Source organism: Pituophis catenifer, unplaced genomic scaffold (genome assembly GCF_029215685.1).
Source record: "Pituophis catenifer annectens isolate HBS135680 unplaced genomic scaffold, rPitCat1.0.hap2 SCAF_6, whole genome shotgun sequence".
In the NCBI taxonomy this organism is placed as follows: Eukaryota; Metazoa; Chordata; class Lepidosauria; order Squamata; family Colubridae; genus Pituophis; species Pituophis catenifer.
This window is the reverse complement of record NW_027256886.1, coordinates 39,870,818-39,898,001: the sequence shown is the minus strand read 5'-3', so window position 1 is coordinate 39,898,001 and position 27,184 is coordinate 39,870,818. Positions and strand designations below refer to the sequence as shown.

General features: G+C 38.9%; 1 protein-coding gene across 1 annotated transcript in view; it reads left to right on the top strand.

Annotated features, from left to right (window-relative positions):
* The first annotated feature begins 5,225 nt into the window (after positions 1 to 5,225).
* NGEF (neuronal guanine nucleotide exchange factor) overlaps positions 5,226 to 27,184 on the top strand; it is a 53,242-nt gene continuing 31,283 nt past the window's right edge. Inside the window, exons 1-4 of the mRNA XM_070945427.1 lie at positions 5,226 to 5,506; positions 13,056 to 13,185; positions 22,709 to 22,963; positions 23,631 to 23,773. Coding sequence (XP_070801528.1) covers positions 5,239 to 5,506; positions 13,056 to 13,185; positions 22,709 to 22,963; positions 23,631 to 23,773 — 796 coding nt within the window. The 5' untranslated portion in view covers positions 5,226 to 5,238. The remainder of the gene's footprint in view (positions 5,507 to 13,055; positions 13,186 to 22,708; positions 22,964 to 23,630; positions 23,774 to 27,184) is intronic.

Sequence of the window (27,184 nt, the reverse complement as noted above, 5' to 3'; positions counted from 1 at the left end):
CCTGAAACAGATCACACACTTACACTAACTTTCCATTAACCTTTGAACATCTGAAAATGTTTATAGCTAGTCCCCACCTCACAACAGTAAGAATCTCCCCTTCAGTTTTGTAGCCCTTTAGTAGACTCTGAATTAAAGTACTTAGCCCTTCTTTGGTGTTCCTGTCTATCTAACTTAACTATTCCAAAAATCAAATAAAGTTTACATTGAATTCATTTAGAATTCATATTTCACTGATATATACTGTCAGAATGGCACAAATACTTTTAGAAATATAACACTGATGCACCCTCCCATTTCCCATTCCCTGTTTGCTGTGAGACCTGTATTTGCATATCTATTGAGTATCTTGGATTGTCTAAAATGGCCAACGGCTGAGCCTTTAGGAAAACCCTTCTCCAACCCTTCTCCACCCCAGTAAAAATCAGTACATCTCCCAAAGTTTGTTCTTTGCTTGAGCTAGGAATATAATAAAGAAATTTGTGAGCAAGCACAGCTACCTTTGGTGTAAAGCATGATATTGAGGAACAAGGAAAGTGGAGATGAAAGATGCATCTCCACTCCCCAAGTTAAGTTGAAAAGTTGTCTGATTCTATTTATTTTCTTTAATTCAGTTTAAGAAGATTGCAGTTTTACTACCATCTTACTTGAGCAAAAGCCTTCCTGAATTCAAGTGAATTCATATCTGAATAGGTGTTTATAGGAGTGCAAGGAGCGATTTAGCCAAACATTATATATAATTTTACATTGGTTAGGGGAAAAAAGGAAGGAATCAGTTGTGGCAATCTGCTGTGTTCTTTGAATAGAAGTTTTCTTGTTTAAGTCTCTGCACTGTAATATAGCGTTACCTAGAATTAAGTCACATTCTGGGCTCTTCCTACTCACTAGTTCTTCAGGTGGCATAAAGGATACCAGCATAATGTACTGCCTGAAAGGATTGGTGAAGCACATTACCTTGTATACATAGTAAAACTGCTATGAATTTAAGGGGAAAGCATTATTGTAAGACCTGACTAGGAATGTTTGACTTAGGACTCCCTGAGGTATTTGCTGGAGATCAATGGAAGGCAAGAAAAAAGAAGGTTCTGGGACATGTTGTGGTGATGTGCAAATTAGGAAAGACCATGGATCATTAATATGTACATAAAGTGCAGCTTTTTTGACATAGGCTCTTCCATGGAGAGGCATGTGGAGCCGATGTGCATAGAAGTCAGTGGTGGGTTTCAAAATTTTTTACTACCGGTTCTGTGGGTGTGGCATGGCTTGGTGGGCGTGGCATGGTGGGTATGGCAGGGGAAGGATACTGTAAAATCTCCATTCCCACCCAACTCTGGGGGAAGGATTCTGCAAAATCCCCATTTCCTCTCGATCAGCTGGGACTTGGAAGGCAGAAGATAAATGGGGGCAGGGCCAGTCCGAATTTTTACTACTGGTTCTCCAAACTACTCAAAATTTCCACTACCGGTTCTCCAGAACTGGTTAAAATCTGCTGAAACCCATCTCTGATATAAGTGGTGCACCTAATTCAGTGGCCCCCAAACTTTTGAGCACCAGGGACCAGTTCCATGTAGAAAGATTTTTCCGTGGACCGGAAGGGGCAGGGTTTTGCATGCTGCCTGCATCTCACGGATGGGGCTTTCCTTAGTTGCACAGACCAGTTGCTGGCATGCCGTGGACCAGTGCCAGTCCATGAACCAGGGGTTGGAGACCCCTGACCTAATTGATATCTGCCTTATTACTAAATGTACAAATATTATTTCTTTAGGGCTTCAGAGACCAAATGTGTATCTTGGGGGAGGGAAGAGAAAAGCAAATAGCGTGTATTATGCTACCCTGGAAAGCATAATGAAATAACCAGGAGCCTGTACCTGATTTTGAAAATGTTGGCAGGCTTGACTTATTCCTTAATATTCTTATCAGTAAGTAGTGAAAAGGCCCACCCAGATAGTTAACTACACCTCTTGGGATAAAAGAATATTTATTTATCAATTAAATATCCACAAAATTCCAGAGATATGGGGATCACACAGGATTGTTATATTGTATGTAAGATTTATATATTTGTGTTTAATGTTAATTGTTTAAAATTAAAAACAGTTAAACACAGAATGTTGTTTTAATAATTGGCCACCCAGAATCAAATTTTTTAGATGGGCAATTATACAAACCTGATTGATCAATCAATCAATCAATGTTCTACCAAGTAGAATCCAATTCTCTCCTTTACCTTCCCTTCCACCATGCGTAATTCACTTGAGGCTGAATATACAGGTAGTCCTCAACTTTCAACAGTTCATTTAGTGACCATTTGAAGTTACAACAGCACTGAAAAAAGTGACTTATGACCATTTTTCACACTTGTGAGCGTTGCAACATCTCCATAGTCATGTGATTAAAATTCAGATGCTTGGCAACTGACTCGTTGCAGTGTCCCAGGATCATGTGATCACTTTTTCCAATCTTCTGACAAGCAAAGTCAATGGGGAAGCCAGATTCGCTTAACAATGGTGTTGCTAATTTATCAACTGCAGTGATCCACTTAACAACTGTGTCAAGAAAGGTCATAAAATGGGGCAAAACTCACTTAACAAATGTCTCACTAGGAACAGAAATTTTGAGCTCAATTATGGTTGTAAGTCGAGGAATACTTATACTGTAGGGATCTTTAAATGCTGGGGGTGGTTGACACTCTGAGGCCCTCCCCTCCAACCTTTTTATTTGAAGAAATTGAAACCAGAGACACAAAATCTTTGAGAGAGACTCAAAATCTTTCATCTTTGTGTTAGTAAAGGTTAAAACATATCCCTGGTATTTTTTGCATTGAAAGACAGGAGGAATTGCTGCTACCAATGAACAGAGAAGCACAGGTTGAACCCATGCCAAGAAACAAATTGCCTCAGGGAGACCTCTCCCTGATTCAGTGAGGGAGGAGGGAAGTTCATTCACATTTGCAAGATCCTGGTACAATTGCTGTTCTTACATACATACATACATACATATATATATGTATAGTCTCATTCTAGATGTACATTGAGGGTACATGGGGGAAGGTGTCAGCCCAATTTATGTCAGCATGATTTCTTTTTACATCAGAATGGGAAGAAATATAGCAAAGTATCACTGAAGATGAAAGCTTTATTTGCAAAATATTTATGAAATACTGTATGGTGACATAAACATTACATGAAATAATAAAATCTCCTTGGTTGTGATCAGGCAGCAAAATTAACCTTAATTTGAAGTGAGTTTGGAAGTTATGGTTTATGCTAACTATGGTTTGGCATGGTGTGTGATTTGATAAATTGTGTTTAGCTCTCTGTCTCCAGAAGCAATTCCACTACAGTCGTGATGGTGAACCTATGGCACGCGTGCCCGAAGTGGCACATGGAGCAATGTTGCCTGGCACATGCAGCGTTGCCCATTCTTCTTTTGGATTTCTGGCACGCATGCGTGTGTGATGATCAGCTGGATATTTTGCATACAGCAGTGCCGGAAATTGGAAGAGCTGGTCTTCCGTTTTCCTATGTGAGCATGTGCGCCAGCCAGCTGATCGTCTGATCATCCAGAAGAGTAGCTGGCTTAAACCGGAAGTTCAGTAGCTGAAACTAGAAGTTCAATTTCAGGCGCATGGATGCACCCTGGGCAGCTCCTCTTCCTGGTTGTGGACTAGATGCACGTGCACTCCCTTTTCTGCACTCAGTGCCAAAAAGGTTCTCCATCACTGCACTATAGCAACAGGAAAGACCTTATGAGTTCTGAGAAGATAGGGGGAAAATAGCACTCCATATATATGTCATATATTCTCAATCTCAAACCATATTATCAATTAATTAGCTATAATTCAATTAGTATTTGATGCAATATTGTGTTGAAATGGGTGGCAAACAAATTAATAAATAAGAATAAGGCATTATGGATGCCTTATGGATGGATTAACCATTAACCATTAATGGTTAATGCATACTGTAAAGATATTAACTGCATCTGGAAGTAAAGGCTTTAAAATAAACAGACTTTCTAATCCTTGATATTGGGATTTTACAATTATTGCTACTAACGATTTTGGTTAACTAGAAAAGGGTAGGTTTACCAGATATCTGAACGGGCAAAAGAAGACACTGACAATTGGGAAGGAAGACAAACTGAGATGGGGAAGGAAGACATATTGTTTAACTTTCTTGGCATCTGTGATAAATACAGTATAAAACTGCTCCAAAAGTACTTAGACCTACATGCACATGAGATTATATTTTCCAACATCAGAAAGACTGGTTTTTCAATGGCAGGAATGTGCTGGAGGGTTAGGAGACAAACGTCTTTAGCCAGTAACTGATTAAGGTTTAGTCAATTTCAGGTAGCAGAACAGGCTGGGAAAGGAAGGATAGAAATATCTAATTAAGGTCACAAAAGGGAGCTTGTTAACTTGCATTAGCCCTTATTACAGAAGTGCTGTTGTGAAGAAAAGTTGCTCATGAAGAGATACTCAAAACTTGGACAATATTTCACTTTAAGACTATACCTACTGGACAGAGGACATAAGGATAAAAAGGAGGATATGTTCTCCTTTTACTGGACTTCTGGTAACCCTAGTCAAAACAGACTTCCCCACTGCTTAGGCTGACTTATTGTACCAGTATATTGTATGTCATCTAATCTTGCTGAAGGAAGAGAGGCACATGGAATAAGAGATGGACGTTGGGGAAGTAAAATTTTGGTTTAGGATTTTAAATCTGGTTACCTGATTTTTTTTCTATTTCCAGCCTCTGTTTAGCTTATTGTTAAAGATAATGCTAGATCAGAAATGCGTTTCTTCAAGGACCTTGTGTTTGAATATTTTAAAACATCATTTGTACTGTTTTCCATTTTAAAAGATTCTATTGAAGTGCAAGCTAAATTGCAATGTTACTTCATAACTTTTCCATGTAAATGCAGTTCATAGTAGTACAATTGGGGATCAAGATAGTTGTGAATCATATCCAGATTAATGTTTTGAAAGTATTATGAATGATTTTTCCTTCAATTAATGTGTCAATCTGTTTAATGATCTTAAAGCGGTATAGAATAATAATCAAGAAGGGTATCAATTTCTAAATGGTTATCAAGCAACTATTTATACTTCATATAAAAATACATTGTACTCTTGTTCTATTTTTTTTTATTCTCAAGCAGAGAGATCTGATGGAATGTACGAAGCTTCCTCATTTGCTTCCTTGTTATTAAAGAATAAAAATTGTTGCTATGGAGAAAGAAAAACTGGAAGAGGTACAACGACACCATCGTGGGAGATCAGCCAATGGTATCCAGAAAGATAGTCCTCCACAGGCAATATCAAGCCTGGACTTGATCTCTGATGATGATTCTGAGGCATCTGACAGTATAACTGAGAAAGAACCAAAGACACATTACATTCCTATTCGAAGAAATTCCATATATTATCGTTCTATCAGACGTCGAAACAAAAAGAAAGCAAGGAGTAGTAAAGAAGTTCAAACAGAACGTTTTGAAGGTAAGTAGCTGCCTAAGTGGATAGCCTTATTTCTTTTCCCACTGAGATTGAAAACTATGGATACTAATAGGAAAAGCAGGGTGAGTGAGACAATGTTAGTCTACAAGGACTCTAAAATCTGGGTGTCTGCCTTCAGACAGCTATAGGGTATCAAGTTACAGTAAATCTGAAAGGGAAAAAAAGGTTTGAAAAGAGAAAGTCAAGCATGGCAAGATCTGATAAATTTTATTTAAATTGAGTCTTAATTTACTTTGCCAAACCTGCCGCAAAGGAAGGAAAAGAAATTACCACAATATTTTATACAAATGAGGAACCCTCATATTTTTACTCAAAAGTGGAAATGGGATCATAGAAATGAATCTTCAAAAGCGTAATAGAATATTATTTTAAAATTTTGAGATATAAGTAACTCAAATCCATACACAAATCCATTTCTGTCCCTCAACATTACAAATAAATTTTTGTATTAGCATCTATGTACACAATTCAGGGATTCAAAATTATTTACTTATTAATTTATATCTTGCCTTTATTATTTTTATAAATAACTCAGGGTGGTCAATATATCAAATACACTTTCCTTCTCCTATTTTCTCCCTAGCAACAGCCCTGTGAGGTGGGTTGGGCTGAGAGAATGACTGGCCCATAGTTATCCAGCTGGCTTTCATGGCCTAAAGCAGGACTTGAATTCATAGTTTTCTGGTTTCTAGCCTGGTGCCTTCATGACTAGACCAAACTAATGGTTTTGTTCCTGCCAAGAAGTGTTACTCTGATGCCCACTTGAAGTCCATTATTTTTCCACAAGAGGAAGGAGGCCGCCTAAGAAGCAGCAGTGTTTTTACCTTCCTTGGGACAGAGGTTCATCTTGCTCTGTATGACAATATAGGTAGTCCTCATTTGTTTAGGGACCATTTGTTTAGGGACCGGTGCCTGGAGGCTGTGAGGGTCTGGATGGGAGTCAACAGGCTCAGACTTAACCCAGACAAGACCGAGTGGCTGTGGGTATTGCCTCCTAAAGACTATGTCGACTGTCCATCCCTGGTTCTGGGGGCGGGGAGAAATTGTCCCCCTCAGAACGAGTTCGCAATTTGGGTGTCCTCCTAGACTCACAGCTAAGATTAGAGCAACATCTGGCAGCTGTAGCTAGGGGGACCTTTGCACAGGTTCGCCTGGTGCACCAATTACGACCCTTCTTGGATCAGGAGGCTCTCCTCACAGTCACTCATGACCTTGTCACTTCACGGTTAGATTATTGCAATGCGCTCTTCATGGGGCTACCCTTGAAGAGTGTTCGGAGACTACAGTTGGTACAGAATGCAGCTGCGCGAGCTGTTGTGGGTGCACCTAGATACACCCACATTACACCAATTCTCCGCGAGCTGCACTGGCTTCCTATTGGTCTCCGGGCACAATTCAAGGTGTTGGTTATTACCTTTAAAGCCCTACATGGCTCAGGGCCAGGCTATATTCGAGACCGCCTTCTACGCATAGCTCCCAGCGACTGGTAAGATCTCACAGAGTTGGTCTCCTCCCGGTCCCGTCAGCTAAACAATGCCGGCTGGCGGGCCCACGGGGGAGGGCCTTCTCTGTGGTTGCCCCAGCTCTCTGGAACCAGTTACCTCCTGAGATCCGGACTACCCCTACCCTATTGGCCTTCTGGAAAGCAGTGAAGACCTGGCTTTTCCGGCAGGCCCGGGGCTGTTGATCTCGCTGTTACAATCTTGTGAGATCCGGCCATGAATGGTGTGCATGGACTTTTAACGTTTTTAAAATGTTTTTATAATGTTTTTTAATAATTTTCCTATGTTCTTTGTTGTATTATTTTTTGCTGTAAGCCGCCCAGAGTCCCTTTGGAGTTGGGGGGCATAGAAATTTGATAAATTAAATTAAATTAAATTAAATTCAAACTTATAATGGCACTGAAAAAACTGAGTTAGGACCAGTTCTTGCCCTTACCACAGCATCCTCACAGTCTTGTGAATCAAAATTTGGAAACTGGCATGTATTTACAGTGGTTGCAATGTCTCAGAATAATCACCATTAGTGATTTTCCCAGCTAGTTCCAACAAGCAAAGTCAATGGGAAAAACCATGATTCACTAAGCAACTGCAGTGATTCATTTAGCAACTGTAACAAAAAAAGATTGTAAAATTCCACTTAGCTGCTGCCTTGCTTAGCAACAGAAATTCTGGTCCCAATTGTGGTCATAAGTTCAAGATTTCCTCTATCATTTGTTATAAATGACCAGGCCCATTCCTTATTCCTATGGCATACAATGTAGATCTCTCTGTCTGTCACTGTAATATTGCATGCAGACGGCCAAAAACTAAAACCTACTATTTAATATTCTGCTCCTGTCCTGAATATAGTCTTTGGATAAAATAAGCTTTTCTGTGTGCAAGGCAGACATCTTCTCCACCCTGTCAAAGCACTGTGCTGACAGGATACCATACAGCTTTCCTCACTGAATCACCTGGATTCCAGAGACTCACTGCACCAAGCCTCTGACCGGCATTCAGCAGAGTCATTGCAATTGAAAACAACCCAACCCTTTTGAAGTCAAGTACTGTAGAAGAATCTATTTAGGAAAAAAAGCCTGCTCTCCAGTGGATGGAGGGCATAGCCTTGAAGTTTTGCTGTCCTGCATATTCTCTGTTTTTTCTTTGTTGAACCAGTGCTTGTTCACCTAAAAAGCTGAAGAGGAATCCATACATTCTCCAGAACTCCTGGCTTCATTAGGAGGCAGTGAGTCTCTGTCTTTCTCTCTCAGATAATATTATTCAAACTAGGGAAGAATAAATTTCAGCCTTCCAATCTCAGTGGATTACTGCCTGCCCCCATAAAATCTAAACATTTGGCCAATGGGGAATAACTTCTTGCAGCGTTGGCTAAAATGAATGGACAATAAGAATGGGTGAGCTTTTTTATCTTTTAGCTAATTCTTTGAGAACGTTGAAATATTGTTTGTTAACAAAACTGAGTCAGTCTCTGTTACTATACCGTTGAAAGTGAGCATTTGATTTCTTTGGAGATGAGATCTGATCGTATTTGTTTTTATGATTTATATTCGTCTTTCCTGCCAGTAGGAAGCCATTGTTCTTTTGGGGGGAATGGTAGTAGGAGAAATAATGTTGTCTGCTGCCAAGGTTAAATCCAAATGAAGAATTATTGTCTTGTACAAGGAAAATTAATGGGTTTGGCACAGGGAGGGTGGAGGCTAGCTGGAATAGCATGGTTAATTGGCCACAGGATCAATTGTGTCCTAGTATGAAGGTCAAAGGGGTAGCTGATTCTGGATTTACACTTTTGTTGGTCAAAAATAAGGACAAACAGGACACATACAGTGAAATGAAAATGTTTTCTAAACTTATAGGATGGGATGTTGTGTGTAAAGAAAGCAGTTTTAATAATAAATAAATTATGCAAATGCTAAATTGAACATACATGAGTATATTTTGAAAATAGCTGAGAAAAAAAAACAAGATTCTTTTTACTAGTTTTATTTAAAAAGTTCATTTGAGTCTTATTACCTTATGTAACATATTCAGTGCTGCAGTCATAAGAATGAACACACCTCTCAAGAGAATAGTACATTTTTAAAGCACCAAACCTTGCTTGCAGAATGTTGTATTCATGTTAGAAAGGTGTCAAAGGCAGCATAAAAGTGATGTGCAACAAATGACCAACAAATGTATATTTAATTGCAAAATAAACTGTTAATAAAGGGCCCTAAAATATAAAGTGTCACAGTGCATTTACCCCATGAATCAGATTAGGTTACATTTAGTACTCATTTTAACAAGGAAGGACAGACTTTTAAAATAATATTGTTCTGCCTAGAGTAAGGCTGCCAGTAACCAGATGAAAAAGGCACAAAAATCAATAACTAACAGGAGGCTTATGCATAAGATTCAAAGGAGAAGATAGGAAAAGGCAGCCAGTTCCAAAGGTACTTCCTGTGAACTGGAGTATCAATGGAGAGGGAACATAGGAGCATGACAGAAGACAATAATGAAGTGATTCAGAACTGAGTTCTTGTAAAGTTAGAATTGTGCCAGACATATTCCAGTTGTCAGCTATTAAGGAAGCGTGAGCTTTTTTGTGAGCAGCCAGAGAAGGATTTATCTGGCTTTTGAGGAGCTGCCTACCTCCAGGTTTTGGCATGGGATGGCAGTGGGAATGAGAGCAGGTAAGAACTTTAAGTAGGATTAGCCTACTTGGCAGCTGCCATTGGAGTAACCACACAGACCAGGGGCCATTTCGCCAGTTTCTTCCATCTTGGTGGGTTGCAGCTCTTGTAGATTGGTGGGGCTCTTCCAGATGAAAACAGGATGGTCTAGGCTAGGGTGAATTGGGTTGTGTAGAGTGGGTAGCATTGACATGACGTTTTGCAAGATGGTGAATTGGTTCCTGAGTAAAGGGATGTTGAGTGTGAGCAGAAGCATCCTTGAGACTGGTACCAGTTGGTGTTAATATCGTTGATATGTTGGGTGGTATGTTAGTGCTCTTTGGCATAGGAGTAGAGAAGCTAGGCTCAGAGAAGATTGGGTGGGTAGAGGAGGGACAGGCAAGGGTAATGATTAGAAGAGAGGGATAGAGTGGAAGATGGGGGATGGGCTCTTCTTAGGAAAAATGACCTCTATGTTTTGAATCAAAGCATCTTCCAGCCCCTTGTAGTCTGCCCCAAGGCCTGGTAATCAAGGCTGAAGAGACACTGGCTCCTGACTGCTGTTATTTAATACACAGTTAGCCTGTAATAAAATTGGCCTCACCCATGATTTAATTGTGGGTGAGAAATCTTGTTTGCAACACCAAAACCTGCCTCGGTCCAGAGGGTGGGTTCCCTTTCTAAAGTTGTCCTTCTGAGTTTTGTGTGTAGCATCAGCTGCAAAGTCAGAGTCAGGATAGAGGTTTGGCAATTGTTACCTGAGAATCCATAACAGCTATCAGAGGCACTGCTCCACAGATTGTCCAGTGTAAGATCCTTTTTATAATATTGTACTATAGGGATCAGAAGGGACTGTTGCTAGCACTGATGATTTATGTTGGGTATTGAAACATCTGCAAGAAAACAATCAAGCTCAGAAAGCACCAAGGATGCCTCATTTTAACCATGAGCTATAAATATTCTCTTTTATTAGTATTCTTGTGTAGCAGCTTTCCTGCTATATAGCAACCTCCCTAGTGGAACTGCTAGAATCTGTGGCTTGGTTAGCATTGGAGTTCTTCAATCTTAAACTTCCAGGGGACTTCAGGGAACTATTTGCCATCTTTGGGTATAGACCTGGTTTATGAAGTGGCTTAGCAATTCATGGTACCATGGCAACTGTAGACCTAACCCAAATTATCTCTGGCTTGACTACAACAAAAGGCATATAGTAGACCTTGTTTTTAATCTAAAGGCACTTGGAATGGGATCCGGAACTGGTGATGTTACCATTAATCCCTTGCCATGAATAGATCACTCTCTGCTGGCTCTGGAGTTCTGTGGCATCATCCTTGCCTATAAGGAAGCAGGACCTATCAAGTGATTTACCCCAGCATCTGATAGACCCTACTGAGTTCCACAGAGAGCTTGGGCTTGTTCCTAGGGCTCTGGTAGGGTTCGACTGAAGCTTTAGTTGCTGCTTGGAATGTAGGTAGTCCTCGGCTTACAACAGTTCATTTAGTGACCATTCAAAGTTATAACAACAGTGAAAAATTTACTTATAACTGTTTTTCACACTTATGACTGTTGCAACATTCCCATGATCATGTGATCAAAATTCAGAGACTTGGCAACAGACTCATATTTATGACAGTTGCAGTGTCCTAGGATCCTGTGATCACTTTTTGTGACCTTACAAGCAAAGTCAATGGAGAAGTCACTTAACAACTATGTTACTAACTTAACAACTGCAGTGATTCACGTAACAGTTGTGACAAGAAAGGTTGTAAAATGGAGGAAAAATCACTTAACAAATGTTTTATTTAGTAACAGAGTTTAGGCTCAATTGTGGTTGTAAGTAAAGGATTACCTATAATAAGGTAACTTTGGCTTTAGTTCTAAGTCATGCCCATGCAGACTTTATGTCCATGGACTCCAGAAGGCTTTCTGGTTTTCAAAGGAATCCCAGGTGATGAATTGATGTAAGAGACACCAAGAATGTTGCTGGAAGAAAACAAAGAACAACACGGGAAAGAGTATTATTTAAGGATTAGCTCATGGCAATAAGGGTGGCACAATGTAGTTATTTCTCCACCTTTATTGCATCTGCAGAGTACCAACCAATAGCTCTGTTTAGGGTAACCAGGACTTTCCTGGGTAGGGTAACCCCTAAAGATTATTCTAGGCATCTGTCAGATAAAGTTGCTCAGATTCATTAAGAGTTGTAGAGGTCTATGGAGTTGCCAGAGGCAGTTGTCTTGGAGGAGTTTAAACCTGTTGGCCCTAATTGAGATAGACAGGATCTTTTACTCTGTGACTTTGGCCAACTGTGTATTAGATCCATTACCCTCCTGATTGATTAAATTCTCCCAGTAAAAAACAAGCAGTTGGATCCACGAGGTGAGGAATGCTTCTCATTCCTGGACAAGGAGGCCTTAATCACCTCTCATTTTGATTACTGAAACAAATTTTAAATGGGGCTCCCCCTGAAGAGCATTTGAAAGCTGTAGTGTAGATAGTCCTGAAGGTTGCAGCTCAGGTGGTTTATGGTGCCTCACGGCACACTAACATAATGCCTCTGCTCTGTGAACTGCGGTAGCTCTCAATAGGCTTCTATTACAATTCAAAATGTTACATATTACCCAAAATGTTCTATAAAGCATAGGACCAGGCTATTTGTGGGATTGCCTGTCCCCAACTAGTTCTAGCAGGGAGGTCCCTTCGATCAATCAATGCCAACTTGTTGGACCTGCAGCTGTACTTTCTCCATGGCTGCATGCATCTGCAGACAACAGCATCTCCTCGCAGTGGATGGCTCTGTTAGCCTTTCATAAAGCACTGAAAACCTGGTTGTTCCCCTAGGCATTTGAGCTAGTAGGTTAAATGCATTCTCTTGGTGATGTGGCTTTTTATTTTGAGTTTTATTGTTTAAACCAGGGCATCATAGGTTATATGTTGTGTTTATAGTTTAAATCTTTGTATGCCACTCAGAATCACTGCTGTGACATAGGCAGCTTTATGTATTTTTTTATAAATGTATTTTTTTTTTTAAATGATATCCTTACTTTTCCATTTGAGCAAATTTGACCATGACCATCCTGACTCCTTTCTACTTCTGTTTCTGGGACTACTGATGTCTACAGTACATTACTTTCATCCTTCTGTTCCATAAAGCAAAGGATATTGAAAGCTGCAATCAGAGAAAATCTTTCAAACAATATATTTTTTTCTCTGAAAAGAATGAGGTCTTAAAGCTTGAGATTTTTGTAGGATAATAGCTTGGAAAATGTTGGAAAATGTATAAAAAGATGCATCAGTGTTGCCCATTGAACGTAATTGTCATCTCTTTCTTGTTCCTCTTGCAAATACTTACTTATAAACACTTTTTTCTTGAATGCAAAGGCTCACTCAAAAATGGTAATACCAAAAATGAGCTTCTGAACAAAGAGGAACTGTTGCATATATTTCACAAGAGTCTGTCTCTACACATAAAACCGAATATGACAGCCACAGAAGAACAATGGTTTCAAAGGTAAGAAAAATAATATCTTATTTCCCTGAAAATACAGAAATAAAATAGAAAGGTTGATATTATTTTTATTTTATTAAGATTAAAATTGGTTAGTCAATATTGTCCTCCCATTTTGATTTCTCTATTTTTTTTTATTTCTTTATTTTTTTTTCTCCATCCTACATCTTAGTTTGGTTCAGTTCAGTTATTTATTTATTTATTTAATCTCATTAGCCAAATTGTTTGACTCCTGACAGTCAAGACCGGCATATTGTCTAGCAGTGCAGAGTTTCAGATGGCATTATAATAAAGAACAAATGGAAGCCAGAATGGAAACCATGATGATATAGGAATACTTTTAAAAGTACTCCTTTGGTTGGCTACATGGACTTCCAACAAATTAGAAAAGATGACAGGATTCTTCGCACACCTTGGTCACAAGTAGGGTTGCCGACTGCAACAACCCAACCTTCTCCACGGCCTATCAACCAGTCAATCTGCCTGCTTGCCCATCCCTGTATAAGTTAAGAGGGTAGACTTTGATTGTGCCTGCTGGCTACCTATGGGAATGATGGTCTAGGACAGCAGTGGGCAATCCAAGGTGCTTTCCAAAGTGTGCAGGGCCAAAATATTTGTCCCAGTTCTGAAACTGTATGGAGAAGGACCCAAAGAATATCATAGATGTCTTAAGTTCTACATAAACTTTTAAAGGGCTGATTTTCCTCCATTCAAAGAAGTCTGAAGAGAATATAATCTTTTTAAAAATCCACCTCCCAAAAAAGACACTTTTTTGATCCTGACCACTCCAATAATTCCTGAATTCACTCAATGGGCTTTTTAAGCTCAACAAGAATTGCTAATTGTTGGCTTAGAGGTCCCAATTTCAGTTTATCCCAGAAGCAAAACCTATTTCAACTTCAATCACTTAATATTGAAATTCAGATATTGCTTCAAATTTTCAGAGAATTAGAATCCTCACTTTCCTCACAGAAAGCCTTCCACTGATCTCAAACCTAACCTAACCTAAAGCAGGAAGAACTGTGACAGAAAATGCTGAATGATTCCAGCCACTAAGGTGTCAGAATAAAACAGACAAGTACTACTAGAAAAGGTGAGGAAAACATGGGGAGGAGGAGGAGTAGTTACAGAGCAGTTGAGAACATAGCACATAATTCAGGATAAAAAAGTTGTATAAAACAGCTTCCAGCTGCTGGAGAAGAGAAAGAATACAGGTAGTTCTCGACTTACAACGGTTTATTTAGTATCCGTTTGAAGTTTCAATGGCACTGAAAAAAACTGCCATTTTCTTATGACCGTTGCAGCATCCTCACAGTCACATGATCAAAATCCAGAAGCTTGGTAACTGGTTCCTATTTACGACATTTGCAATATCCTAGGATTATGTGATCACCTTTTGTGACCTTGTGACAAGCAAAGTCAATGGGGAAACCAGAGTCACTTGTTCATGTTTAAAGATTCGTGTCCTTTCCTATATTTCATTTAGGATCCAATAGGTATTGAGTTATAAATAGTTGGGGTTATAGAGGTTCTTTAAAAAAAAAAAAGACTGGACAACCATTTGACTGGGCCTTGCCTTGAGCAGGGTGTTGGACTAAAAAACCTCTGAAGTCCCTTCCAGCTCAATGATTCAGATTCTGAGAATTTGAATTCTCACATTTTCTGGAGGTTCAACTTAGCTTATTGCGCTCTCCTGCTTTAGGAGAGCTTAGGTGTTAATGTAAAAGTAGGAGTGTTTCGAGAAACAAAAGCTGACCCTGTCATTTTTATTTCCATGGTTTCATATCTGCCCATAAAATGTGCATGAAATTAAGAATATGCATATTTTTATATCTGGGTAAATCTACAAACCTGTTTAAAAATTTCATTTGATTAGGAAGCTTATAAATCTCATTGTAACCTTAATATAATTATTACCATGACATAGATAAAAATGGACTATTAAAAAGAGATATATGCATGATATTAGACTTATTTTGCATTTGGATCATAATAAGATTTCATTTGGGAAAATTGAGGACCTAGAAGGGTGGCCATTCAGTTATTTATTTTCGTCTTCCATTTGTTGCATTACAATACAGAGAGATAAATGGTTTGACCTCAGCTGGTATGACAAGATAAATTAAATTGTGAAAGTTTATATAAGAGTTCAAAATGGAACTATGCTTCAGTTTCATGTCTGGGTTTGAAAGAAAAATTCTGGATACATGAAATGTACTGAAAAAAGTCACTGAAGTAATCACATTGTGAATAAATTAGAACCCATTATTTGTGATCTAAAGCAATTTTTAGACAATTATTCCAAATGCATTCATAAGATACAATCATATTGTCTCTGGAAGAATGTAGGAAAGAGAGCTTACCCTGTGACATGAAAGGAAGGAGTATCAATAGGGGTTCCAGTCCAATCTCATTGTAGGGCATGGAGGAGAATTCTCAGGTAGATTATGAGAGGTTTAAGATTCATGCATTGCAAATATGAGGGTGACACCCATTCCTTTTTCATGAATATAGCTGAGGCTAACAGTCTTTTAGACTAGTGCCTAAGCAGAGTAATGGATTGAATTTAGGACAATAAAGAGAGATTTAGGGCTTGTCTTCATGTTCCATTAACTGTGACATAAATATACCCTGGTAATGGTTTATTAATGCCATTTCCTTAGGACATTGCCTGAAGGCACTGACTTCCAACAGAAGCATCTGCTTGTTTAATTCCTGACTGCCATTTTCTAAACTAGGTCTTAAATGGCCTCATGTACATGCAGTTTTGATTTTTTTTTTTAAGTGCTAAACAGGCATTCCTGCCCAGGAGTTGGGAAAGGCAAATGACAAAATTCTGTGTTAAGACCCGCAATGCACATCCTGCAGTTTTGTACATACATCATCACATCATCTATGAAAAAATGCGGACAATATGGTGCTCCTTTCGTCAAAATGAGAGAGCTAGTACAAGGTGTATTTAAGGAAAGAGAACAGAGCATGCTGCCAGCTGTTTGTTGCTCACTATGTCAGCACTGAGTGAATTACAACGTTTGCACTGCTTCTGCCAACAAGGAGTTATTTTTTTATTGCTTTTGTTGATGGAATGCCATTTTGCCTACTCTTCTCCAGCTTTATGGTCCTCCATGGGCTACTTATGGATCTACCAATTATAGGGACAGAACTGGATTCACTGAATAGTTCTGACACCTCCATGCAATAGTGTTTGAAAATGGGGCACACTCATTATTGATCTCTTCCTCCAACATCAGTTCCATGTAAGCAACTTCTTAGATGAGCAATTTCTGGACATAAATTTATAGCTAGGCCTGTATTGTAGCCAGACTAACAGGTCTGCCCAAAATGTCAGGTTTTTCATGAGAACAATTATTATATAACTAAAGAAGCTGACCATTGTTTTAAAAGGAATATCCCGTTTCCCAAATGAATCTGATGTAAAACAGAGCAAGCAAATTTAATTGTTGAGTTGTAAAACATAGAACCCTATTCAGAAATTATATTTTGCAACTTAGCTTCATTTTTTTCCAAATAGACATACCATTTTTATTTTCATCTGTAAGAAATGACTACAACATTCATTAACTAAATGCCAAATTAGTGATATCATCTCGCTCTTCCCTCTGAAATCCTTTTAAGCATTGCCAGAATTTTTAAGAAAAATAAAGTCTTTTCACATAATGCATTCTCTCTCAAATGCATGTATAAAATGGCCCCAACTCAATTTTATACTGCACCTGTTTAACTCATGTTTGTGCCAAATGAAGTGTAACAGAATAATTTTAATCTAAAATTTCTAACATGGAATATACTTAAACCCTCCAACCTAATTTAAATAGCCACAGAAGAAGAATTATAAGCATTTATTTGAAAAATAACACCATAAAAGCAAAGCAATCCTTGAAAAATATTTGTGAACCAAAAAGGATATTAAAGAGGTTCACCCTGTCCTCTGACTCTCTTGGAGAAACATATAAGAGAGGGCCATAGAATCTATCTCAACTCCAAATCTGTATGTAATAATCACATATAACTATAAACTCTGGCAGAAATCATTCTAATATGTTTAGACAGCATGGTGAAACAATTTGTCCTTAAACATTAATATATATCAAGAATTCCACATGTGGTGGAAGAAGTTGGCCAAATCAGAATCCCCTCTCGTACAAGGATCTTAGTATGTATGAATCAGTATATGTGGTGAGTAAAGGAACACGTTATAATATGTTTCTGCCATAATTATATATGTGCAGCCATGCATCAGTATTGGGAAAGGGTTAGCTGTAAAATTCCACAATCCCCCTCCAATGTTTTCTAAAGCTTTTATGGGCAAAAGGAGTTGTCATCTGCATCTCTCTTTTACCTAAATCCAATTCCAGAAGGATTAGAAATGTTAATGTATCTGCATCCATTCTTTTCCAGGGGAACTATCTCTGCAGAACTGGCAAATCTATGAGAACAATTATGTCAAAAAGAAAATGGGAGTAATTACTAGAATTCTAAAATCACAGTAATAGATGTGTCTTTATGTAGTTTATATCTGGATGGCTCAATGTTGATGGAAAAGAGTGGATTCAATTCTTAATTTTTATTGTATAAAAATAAATGCCAAATATGTGCTAAAATAGGGAAGAAATGAAAATAGCTCCCCTTCTACACTGCAGCATGTAAAAAAAATTAAGCTGGACAGCAAATGAATATAACAATTGCACTCCTGGCTCAGACCTAAAAGCCATCTAAACCACCATCTCAATACCTCTGAGAAACATAAAAGGAAATTGGTTGAGACCATGGAGAATCTCTCTAACAAAAAAAATGGAGAATACAGAAATGGGTTAATGGTCTGGCAGTAAATGGTAAACTATATAAGAAACAATATAATATATTAATAATAAAAATAGTTTCATTTATAAGAATATCCATGACAACCCAAACCCTTATCCTCTTGACTGCATGAAAAGACTTTAGGCTGCAGTAAGATGCTTTCAAAGTCATCTATATGACTCTTTAGATGTCTTTTTTTTTAATACCATCATCTAATGATGGAATAATGCACTATTCTGAGAAAGTTGTGTGATTATGACTGACATCTCAGTAGGGCAGTCACAGGCAATTTGGGGAGTAAATAGGTGCAATATGCATGTGGAAAATCTCTCAGTGATTGTTTCATCCTCAATCATTATATCCTTTTGAAACATCTCTATAGATTGGAACATGAGGCATAGTGAGATAGTGGGTTCAATTCAATTTAGAGGAAAGACTCGGAAGACAGTTTTACTAATGAGGGATATATTCCCAACTTCCTGGCCATAACTTTGTGGATCATTCCTCGAAGCTTCCATTTTGTTCTTTCCTATGGTTTAATTATCTGCAGGCAAGGTTTTCTAGTCATGGATGAGAAATCACCAATGTTTGTACTGTAATAACCTGTTCCTTAAGATACTAAAAGTCCTAAGCTAGGATGAATATTGACATATGCACCAATCTGTTCTGCTATTTTCCCTCTAAATTCATTTTCTCTTTCATTCCATTTACTAAAGTTCTCCTGCACATTTTTTAATTTTTGTTTATTACCAAATTCAATATGTTGCAAAATTGTGATACTTGTAGGAAGTATATGTGGGGAAAATTCTAACAGCACGGTGAAATTGGTTATGAAATTAGTTAAATTGGATTCTCTGATAAAATATTTAGAGATTAGAATATGCAACTTAGTTTTCTTCCAACTAACTGATTGTATTTAGCACAACTGGGTGACCTTGAAAATTAAGTAGGATCAAAACTACTAGTATTTGGGTAAAAAAAAACCAACCAGGAAATATTAGGTTATTTTCTACATTGTAGAAATTTTAAAAATATTTGTTAAAATTATATTTGGAATAATAAAATAATGATGCTATGCATTAAAGAATTCCTATTATTGGGCAGTATAAAAATATAATAAGTAACCATTAAGCATGCTTTAGTGCAGGCAATGTCACGTGACATATCGAGACTTTCCCCCCTTTGCTAAACTAGGCATGGGCGCGGACCAGGCGTTTGACAGCATAGATGAAGAGATCAAATGCATATTTCTCATATATATTGGGTCTTATGGTGGATGGTAAACTCATACAAAGACAGATGCATGCTATTGTCCAGATCACCTAGACTTTGCTCAACAAAACACATTTCATTCATCTCCATAAAAGTTGCCATCAGACAATTTTGCTACCCAGGAAACACACAATATTGAATACAGTGCAGTATTTTTCAAGTTTGAAATGTGAGCACAAGGTGCTAGAATATATAAAGTTGATCTTGCACAACATATTTAATTTGGTTATGGAAATGCCGGTTCGGGCATTCTCCAGAACTGATAGTTAAAAATGCTTTAAAAAGTAAAAAAAAAAAAAAAAGTTCCGACAATCGCACGTCATTTAGCTGATCATCGGAAATTTTTTTTTTTTTTACTTTTTAACCATTTTTTACTACCGGTTCGGGCTAATAGGTAGTAAAAAAATGCTTTTAAAAAGTAAAAAAAAAAGCTCGGACGATCGCACGGCATAGCTGTGATCGTCCGAGCCTTTTTTTACTTTTTTAAAGCATTTTTTTAATACCTATTCGCCCGAACCAGTAGCAAAAAAATGCTTTAAAAAGGTAAAAAAAAAGATTCCTAAGATCACAGCTGTGCCGTGCAATCGTGGGAAGCTTTTTTTTTTTTTAAAACATTGGTGCTTTAAAAAAAAGCCTTAGTGGCACAGCAGACTAAAGTGCTGTTAAGTAGCACCAGCTGCCTGCAATTATTGCAAGTTCGAATCTCACCAGGCTCAAGGTTGACTCAGCCTTCCATCCTTTCGAGGTAGGTAAAATGAGGACCCGGTTTGTGGGGGCAATAAGCTGACTTTGTATAAAAAAGAACACTGCTTTGGGGGGGGGGGCAAAAGCCCTACTAAGCAGGTATATACAAAAGTATGAAGGCTATTGCTTAACGCATTGTAAGCTGCCTTGAGTCTCCAGAGAAGGGCAGCATATAAATTGAACTAATAAATAAATAAATAAATAAAGCATTTTTTTACTACCGGTTCGGGTGAATAGGTAGTTAAAAATGCTTTAAAAAAGTTTTTAAAAAGGTTCTGACGATCACGCAGCACAGCTGTGGTCTTGGGAACCTTTTTTTAGTTTTTAAAAGCATTTTCTACTACCTATTCACCCGAACCAATGGTAAAAAATGCTTTAAAAAGGTTTTTTAAAAAGGTTCTCAAGATCGCGCGCCACAGCTGATTCCCCCCCCCGTTCTACTTACATCCCCAAGCCTCCTTTTGGTGTGTATTGCACATGTGTGTGCAACATGCGCTTGGCACGCATGCGTGGACAGCGAACCGGTAGCAAACTGGTTGAGATTTCACCACTGGTTTTGCCCCATTTTGCGACTTTTCTTGCTGGAGTTGTTAAGTGAATCATAGCACTTGTTAAGTTAGCAACACAGTTGTTAAGTGAATCTGGCTTCCCCATTAGCCTTGGCTTGTCAGAAGGTTGCAAAAGGTGATCGCATGACCCTGGGGCACTGCAGCGCTCACAAATAAATAGCCTTTCTCCAAGAGAGATGGGCGCTTAAGAAATACAAAATATAAATAAAATAAACGAATACATACCAGTGGCCAAATGTCCAAATTTTGATCACGTGACTACAGGGATACTGCAACAGTCATGTGAAAAACAGTCATAAGTCACATTTAGCTTTAAATGGTCAGCAAATGGTTGAAAGTCAACAATTATCTGTATATGTCTTCCATCATTATCCTACACATTTTTGAGGAAGCATGAACAATATCAGAAAGATGGGTTGGGAGTATGCAATGTTTATTTTATTAGCTCTTTTATTCTTGCCAGGATATGGCAAAAGCTATTTTGGCATGTATTACTATGCTTTGCCCAAGCACTATTTTCAGTTCCAGGTCCAATTCTTGGCAATGCAGTCTATTATGGACAAGGAACAAGTTCAGAGGATGTCTACCAAGATCAAAGGACCGGAAATTAAGTTCTAGGAGGAATAGTTAAAGGAACTGGGTACATCTAGTCTATCTAAGTTATGACTGCAATCTTTAATTACCCAAGGAGCCTTTGAGTAGGGCAGGCAGGACTTGTTCTTTGTCATTCTGAAGGACCAAACCAAAACTAGTGGTTTGAAACCATAATGAAATAGATTCAGATATGAAATGTCCTCATAGTAAAAGCTCTCAACCAGTGGAATAGAATATTGTCACATTTATGTGCTGTCCATTTCACAGTTCAAGGCAACTCTGAGCAGTTGCCTCCTGAAGTGCTTAGTAGCATGTTCTCCTCCAGTGGAAATCTTCAAAGAAAGGCTGAAAAGCCAACATTGTGTAGTGAATTCTGCATTAAGGAGCAGGATGGACTTGAAAGGACTCTGAGATCCTTTCAAGATAGATGGATATTTCCCCACTATCTTCTCATCCTTACCTTACACTGGCTGTTCTTCTTCCTAATTCTTATCTTCATCCCCTGTTTCTGTTGGCTCATTCCTAGTCACAAAGCTAACATTTTGTACACATTGAGAGGCTGCAAGGTACAACTATAGATGACTTAAGCTTTGTCTTAACTTGTTGCCTAGATTAAAAGGATGTCATGGGATAAGAGGAAAAATAAGTCTTACCAATGCATGATTGTGCTGTGGCTAGGTGCAAATGGAGACATGGATTATGATTTGTAGTTGTTTCAGTGAATCCCAGTCCTGTAAAATTGTGAGGATCTTTGCATTAAATTCAGGGTTTTGTGCTAGTTCTGCACCTTGATAACTATGCCCCAAGTGGTAATATACATGGCAATTACTTCTCTTTTTCCATAGACAGATGCTATCTGTAGTTTTACAATAGGCTGAAGTGGTTCACGACAAACTGAGATTATCTATTAGGATTGATGCCTTGGATTCACTTTTTTGTCCTCTTAACAGTCCCAGATTTAATCAATCTGTGATTCTTATGGATCTTTCCATGGTAGATTCCATGCAAAACAGACAAATCTATTTTGGTTCCATGTTTCCCCACGATGTAATGCCAACAACGATTAGGAATCCCAAACCATTATGGCCCATTCTTTATAGATAAATGTATTTTGCACTTTGAAAGTAGCTGAGATGGATTCATTTTGGGAAATGAAAATACCATAATGCTGGAAGCTGGCCATTTGCTTCCTATATTTTTATTTTATTGAAAGTAAACCACCCTTCAGTTCGGGCAGGAAAACTGGCGGGGCTCAGAAAGCTCTCTGACGACCCCCGTCGCTCCCCCGCGAGCACCCTCTGAGGAGACCTTTGGACCTGTCCGGGTCCTTTAGAAAAGCAGCTATTCAGGGAAAGAGTTTCAACTTCCACTTCGGCGGAAGAAGTGGGTGCCTGGGAGCGGTACAAGTACAAGACAAGGAAAAGTGTGAGGGGGCGGCGGCTGCCTCTTTTCCCCCGCCACCGATCTTTCGCTCTCTTTCTCTCTCTCTCCCTCCGCCCGCCCCCCATTTTTCCCCTCCTGCGCAGGCTGCTCCCTTCCTACCCCGGTTACCGTGGCAACCGCCCGGACTTCCCCGGTCCCGCGTCTGCTGCGGAATCGCTCGGCAGCAGCAGCAGCAGCAGCAGCAACCGTCGCCGCCGCCCGCTGCCGGAATCGCTCCTGCTGCCGCTATCCTCCTCGCCGCCTCGCATGGAGCTGCTGGCTGCCGCGCTCAGCGCCGCCTGCGCCTTGGACCACGAAGGATCCGCGGAGAGCGTGGCCTCAGGCCGCCCGGCTGGCAGGTGAGGGATTCAAAAAAAAGTGGGATGAGTTCGCGCGTCCTCGGCGGGGGCGCCCCTTCCGCCCCAGCCACCACGCGCGTCGCCGCTCGCTTCTTCTCTCCGGAGCGCCAACTCCGGCTGCTGCGCCTTTCCTGGTAGAAGCTCCCGAAGTTCAGTTTGTTTTCGGGCCCGGCTGACTCCCGCAGGGAAAGGGGAGGCTCTGCCGCTCCGAGCCAGCTGGCTGACGCCGGGTCTCCTCAGGCTCTCCCCGAGCCCCGGTTCTCTCCCCGAGCCCCCAAAGGGCGCGCAAGAGTTAACTCCGCCGTCTATGGAGCCTCGCCCCCGCTTGGCTACCTTCCCTCCTCTTTCGTTTGCCCGCGTCTAGCGCGGTTACATTTCCTCCGGGAAAGAGTCCCCAAGTCCCCCTCCTGCCCCGGGGACCAGAACGAAGGACTTCTAGTTAAGGAGAGCTTATGCCTCTTTAACAGGTAGCGTCAAGGAAGGGCAGCCGGGGGCTGATGACTGAAGCCCCGATTAACTCACTTTGATTTGCCATAATTCCGCCAACACTCGCACAGCCCGCCTAGTCGCTGCCTTGGGAAAGCGGGGATTCCGGGCAAAGGCTGGGAAAGAGGCTCGAAAGAGATAAGCTCAAGCGGTATTGTTTTCCTCTCTCCGTCTACCAAAGCGAATCTCCTTCCATGGCGGGGCCAACTTCTTTTCCGGAGGAGACCCCTGAGCAGACTGACTGCCCGGCTGCTTTCCCCGAAGCTCTGCAGATGATTCACCCCATGACCGCTGACTCTTGGAAGAACTTCATTGAGGAAATAGGTAAGGGAACCCTTCCCATGCTATCCTGAGAAATGGGAGCTGCGTTTTAAAGACCTCCATGCTTGTCCTGTTTGAGAAAAGCAGTTTAAGGAGAAGGAAGAAGGGTCATTAAGAACGGGGATTGATAACATTTGGTTCCAAGGGTGCCACCTGGAAGGGCTTTTATTTATTTGCTTGCTTGTTTGTTTATATTTAGCATGTGGCATCTACTGGAGGAATGCAATATTAGTTGATATACAAAACTAGTAAGGGAAGGGTTCAAAAACAATCGACTTGCTGGCCGCAACAAAAAAGGGGTAGGGCCACGTTTGCAAAGGTTGCAGCTGCCATCTTGCCTTTTTTGACCCCTGTCCCTGCAGCTCTCCCCACACATAGGCTTTCTTTGAATTGTTCCGGTTCTGTGCTGTCACAAATTTGTGCAGATAAAAGTTTGGATGTCTTATTGGATGGAGATTAGGAGAAGTTGATTCTGAATGACTGTTTTGAAGCAGAACAACATGCAGAGAAGGAGATAACCTGGAAACTAAATTGTAAAATTTAAATACCATTTGAATAGCTGAAAATAATTTGTATTATTAATATGCAGCAGAAACACATCAATAATAATATAAAATGCTTTAAATACATGCTGCCCTTTATACCAAAGTATTATATTTACTTCATTCACATCTAACTTCACCTTCAAGCCCAAAATAATTTTCCTATCTCCCATTTTTCATTATTCAGTGCCCTCATTAATGCTAAGCAAAATCTTGATTATTAAGTCAATTTTCAACAACTATTGAAAATATGTTTTAGAAAAAATGTAGTTCAAGGAACATTATGTATCGTTCCATAACATGTCTAAAAGCAATTTTTCTTTCTCAGTTACGTGTGGGAAGCTAGCATGGTTTCCAAGATACAGTTCTCCTACTGCTATTTTAATCTCACTTTGACTAGTGTTCCAAAAACAAAGTGATTGTGGCATATACTTACAGTTTGCAAGAAAACCATTTTTATGGTGACTTTCCTGTGACAAACTATGCATGTTTCTAAATATAGTTATGTTGTATGTACAGTATTAGTGCTACAGTATTAGTGCTATGCATTGATCCATAAAAGTAACTTCTGAATAAATGCTTACAACTTGAAATAAAATGTAACATTTTATTAAAATCTGTATTTAAATATACAATGTCAATTCAACACTTTATAAAATTGAAAAAATTATTTAAGCATTGCTAAACTTTAAAATGGAGGGAACTTGACAGAAACCTAGCAGAAATTTGAATGACTTTAGAATGAGTCTTTTAGAATTTTGAAATTGACATTTAGTTTTGTTTGAAACAGCATTTATATGGTGAGGGTCATATCTTCATATTTTCATATTTTCGATGATGCTTACTGCAAGATTTCATTCTATAGAGCAGGGCCAATAAAAATTAAATACCAAATTTCTGCAATTTCTAAGAAAGATGAAAATTGATGACGATGATACATGTTTCATTTGTATTTGATGTTTTTAGTGGTCTTTGATGTTAATTGTGAAAGCGTTCTTATATTTCTGCAGCATTTCATAACATATGCAAGACAGGTCCTATATTGTTATAGCTTAAATTTGAAGGCATTAAATATGCAGTAAAACCTGAATTGCTCATGATAGATTTTTAAGTAGTTTTGCCATATTTAAATAGTAATGATTAATTTTGGTTTTTTTAATGTAATGATTTTGTTTCAGTTTTATTTCATATTTTGCTCTGAAGAGCAGAAAACAACTAATATTACTGAATTTCTTCACGCCTTTGGAATTATGAGATGTTAAAAACTTTTCACTATATAATTTCTCTTCATGTGACTGTGTAATTCTAGGTCAGATTGCATTTGAATTTGATAGATGGAAATAAAATACTGTTGTGTTTCACCTATTATGTTATTTAAATAATTCCATTAGCCACTTTATGGAGAGTGGAAGTTTCATCCCTAGTCCTATTCTGTGCCAGGAAAATAAATTATCTTTTATATAAGAGTAAGAATGGTGCAATTAGAGAAGTAATTACAAAGAATAAAATTGTAACTTTATTGGAAATCATACAGAAGTAAAGTAGTTTTGGATGTTGGTGTGTATTGCTTAGTAACAGTTACAAATCCTTTGTACATAAGAGAGGAGGACTGTTTGGAAATATTCTAAACCTAATTCAAAATACTTAATAGAAAATGGTGCACCAAATTCCATTTCCCAAATCAAATGTTATAAGCTTATTTCTGTTTTATCTGCTGTCTTTCATTCATGCACATCCTGAAATGGGATTCATATAATATTCTAAGCTGTAATTTACTTTTTATTCCTTTTCTTTCTGTGTTTCTTACAAATCCAACCACTTTTTATTCAATAAAGCATGGTGACTGTATATTAACTCCAGACCCTTTACCCTCTGAGCAATCTTCCCCCAGAATAAAAGTACGGAGACCAGCCAGTAGTTATCAAAAATTCCCAGGCCAAGTAGTGGCTTCTTAAAGAGGGGGTACATTAACTCCTCCTTCAAAGCAGGGTATACCAGCCCCTCACCCAAGGAGGCATTCACCACTATAGTGACTCAGCTCCCTCTTAATAATAATTTCCAGACTTTTTCGTTTTTCATATTGACGGTTTTAGGTTTAGGGTATTAGGTGGCAGATAATAGTCTGTTTGAATTCTATAGTCGCAGAACACTTCAACTTCATCGTTTTCTATTACTTTGTCTATTTTGTTGGTCCCACCAGTTCTTGCTTGCAGGCAAATGGTATTTTTTTGCAGATGTCCCAATGCACCATTGTTGCTACTTTGGCATGCCATTGTTTGTATTCAATTTATGCATTCTTCTTGCAATGGTTAACTAGATGGTCCACTATTTCTTCAGCTTCTTTGCAGACATGACATTTGCTGGATGGATAAAAGAATTAAAGATGAATTTAGTCAAAATCAAATGGAAAAACTAATAATAGCAGAAGTGGTTAAAATGGAGTGAAAAAGTTTAAAAACTGGACATCTTCTAGACATGATCAATTGCATGGCTTTTGGCTCAAATATCTGACAACTTACATTCAATTATAACTAAACAGCTTAATGAAGTATTGCATAAAGGAGACATCAGAAATTGGTTAGTAGCTGGCAAAGCTAATTCAAAACAACCCAGCAAAAAGACAGAAAATTATCTATCAGAAAATTATAGGCCAATAACATGCTTGCCTAAAATATATAAATTATTCGTGGACATAATAGCAGTCAGCACCTGAGATTATTTAGAACACGGGTGTCAAACTCACAGCGTCACATTGCCATCACGTGATGTATCACAATGTTTTTCCCCTTTGCTGAGTTGGGGTGGGCATAACTTGCACTTGACTTATCTGGCCTGTGGGCTGCCAGTTTGACATCCCTGATTTTGAAGAAAA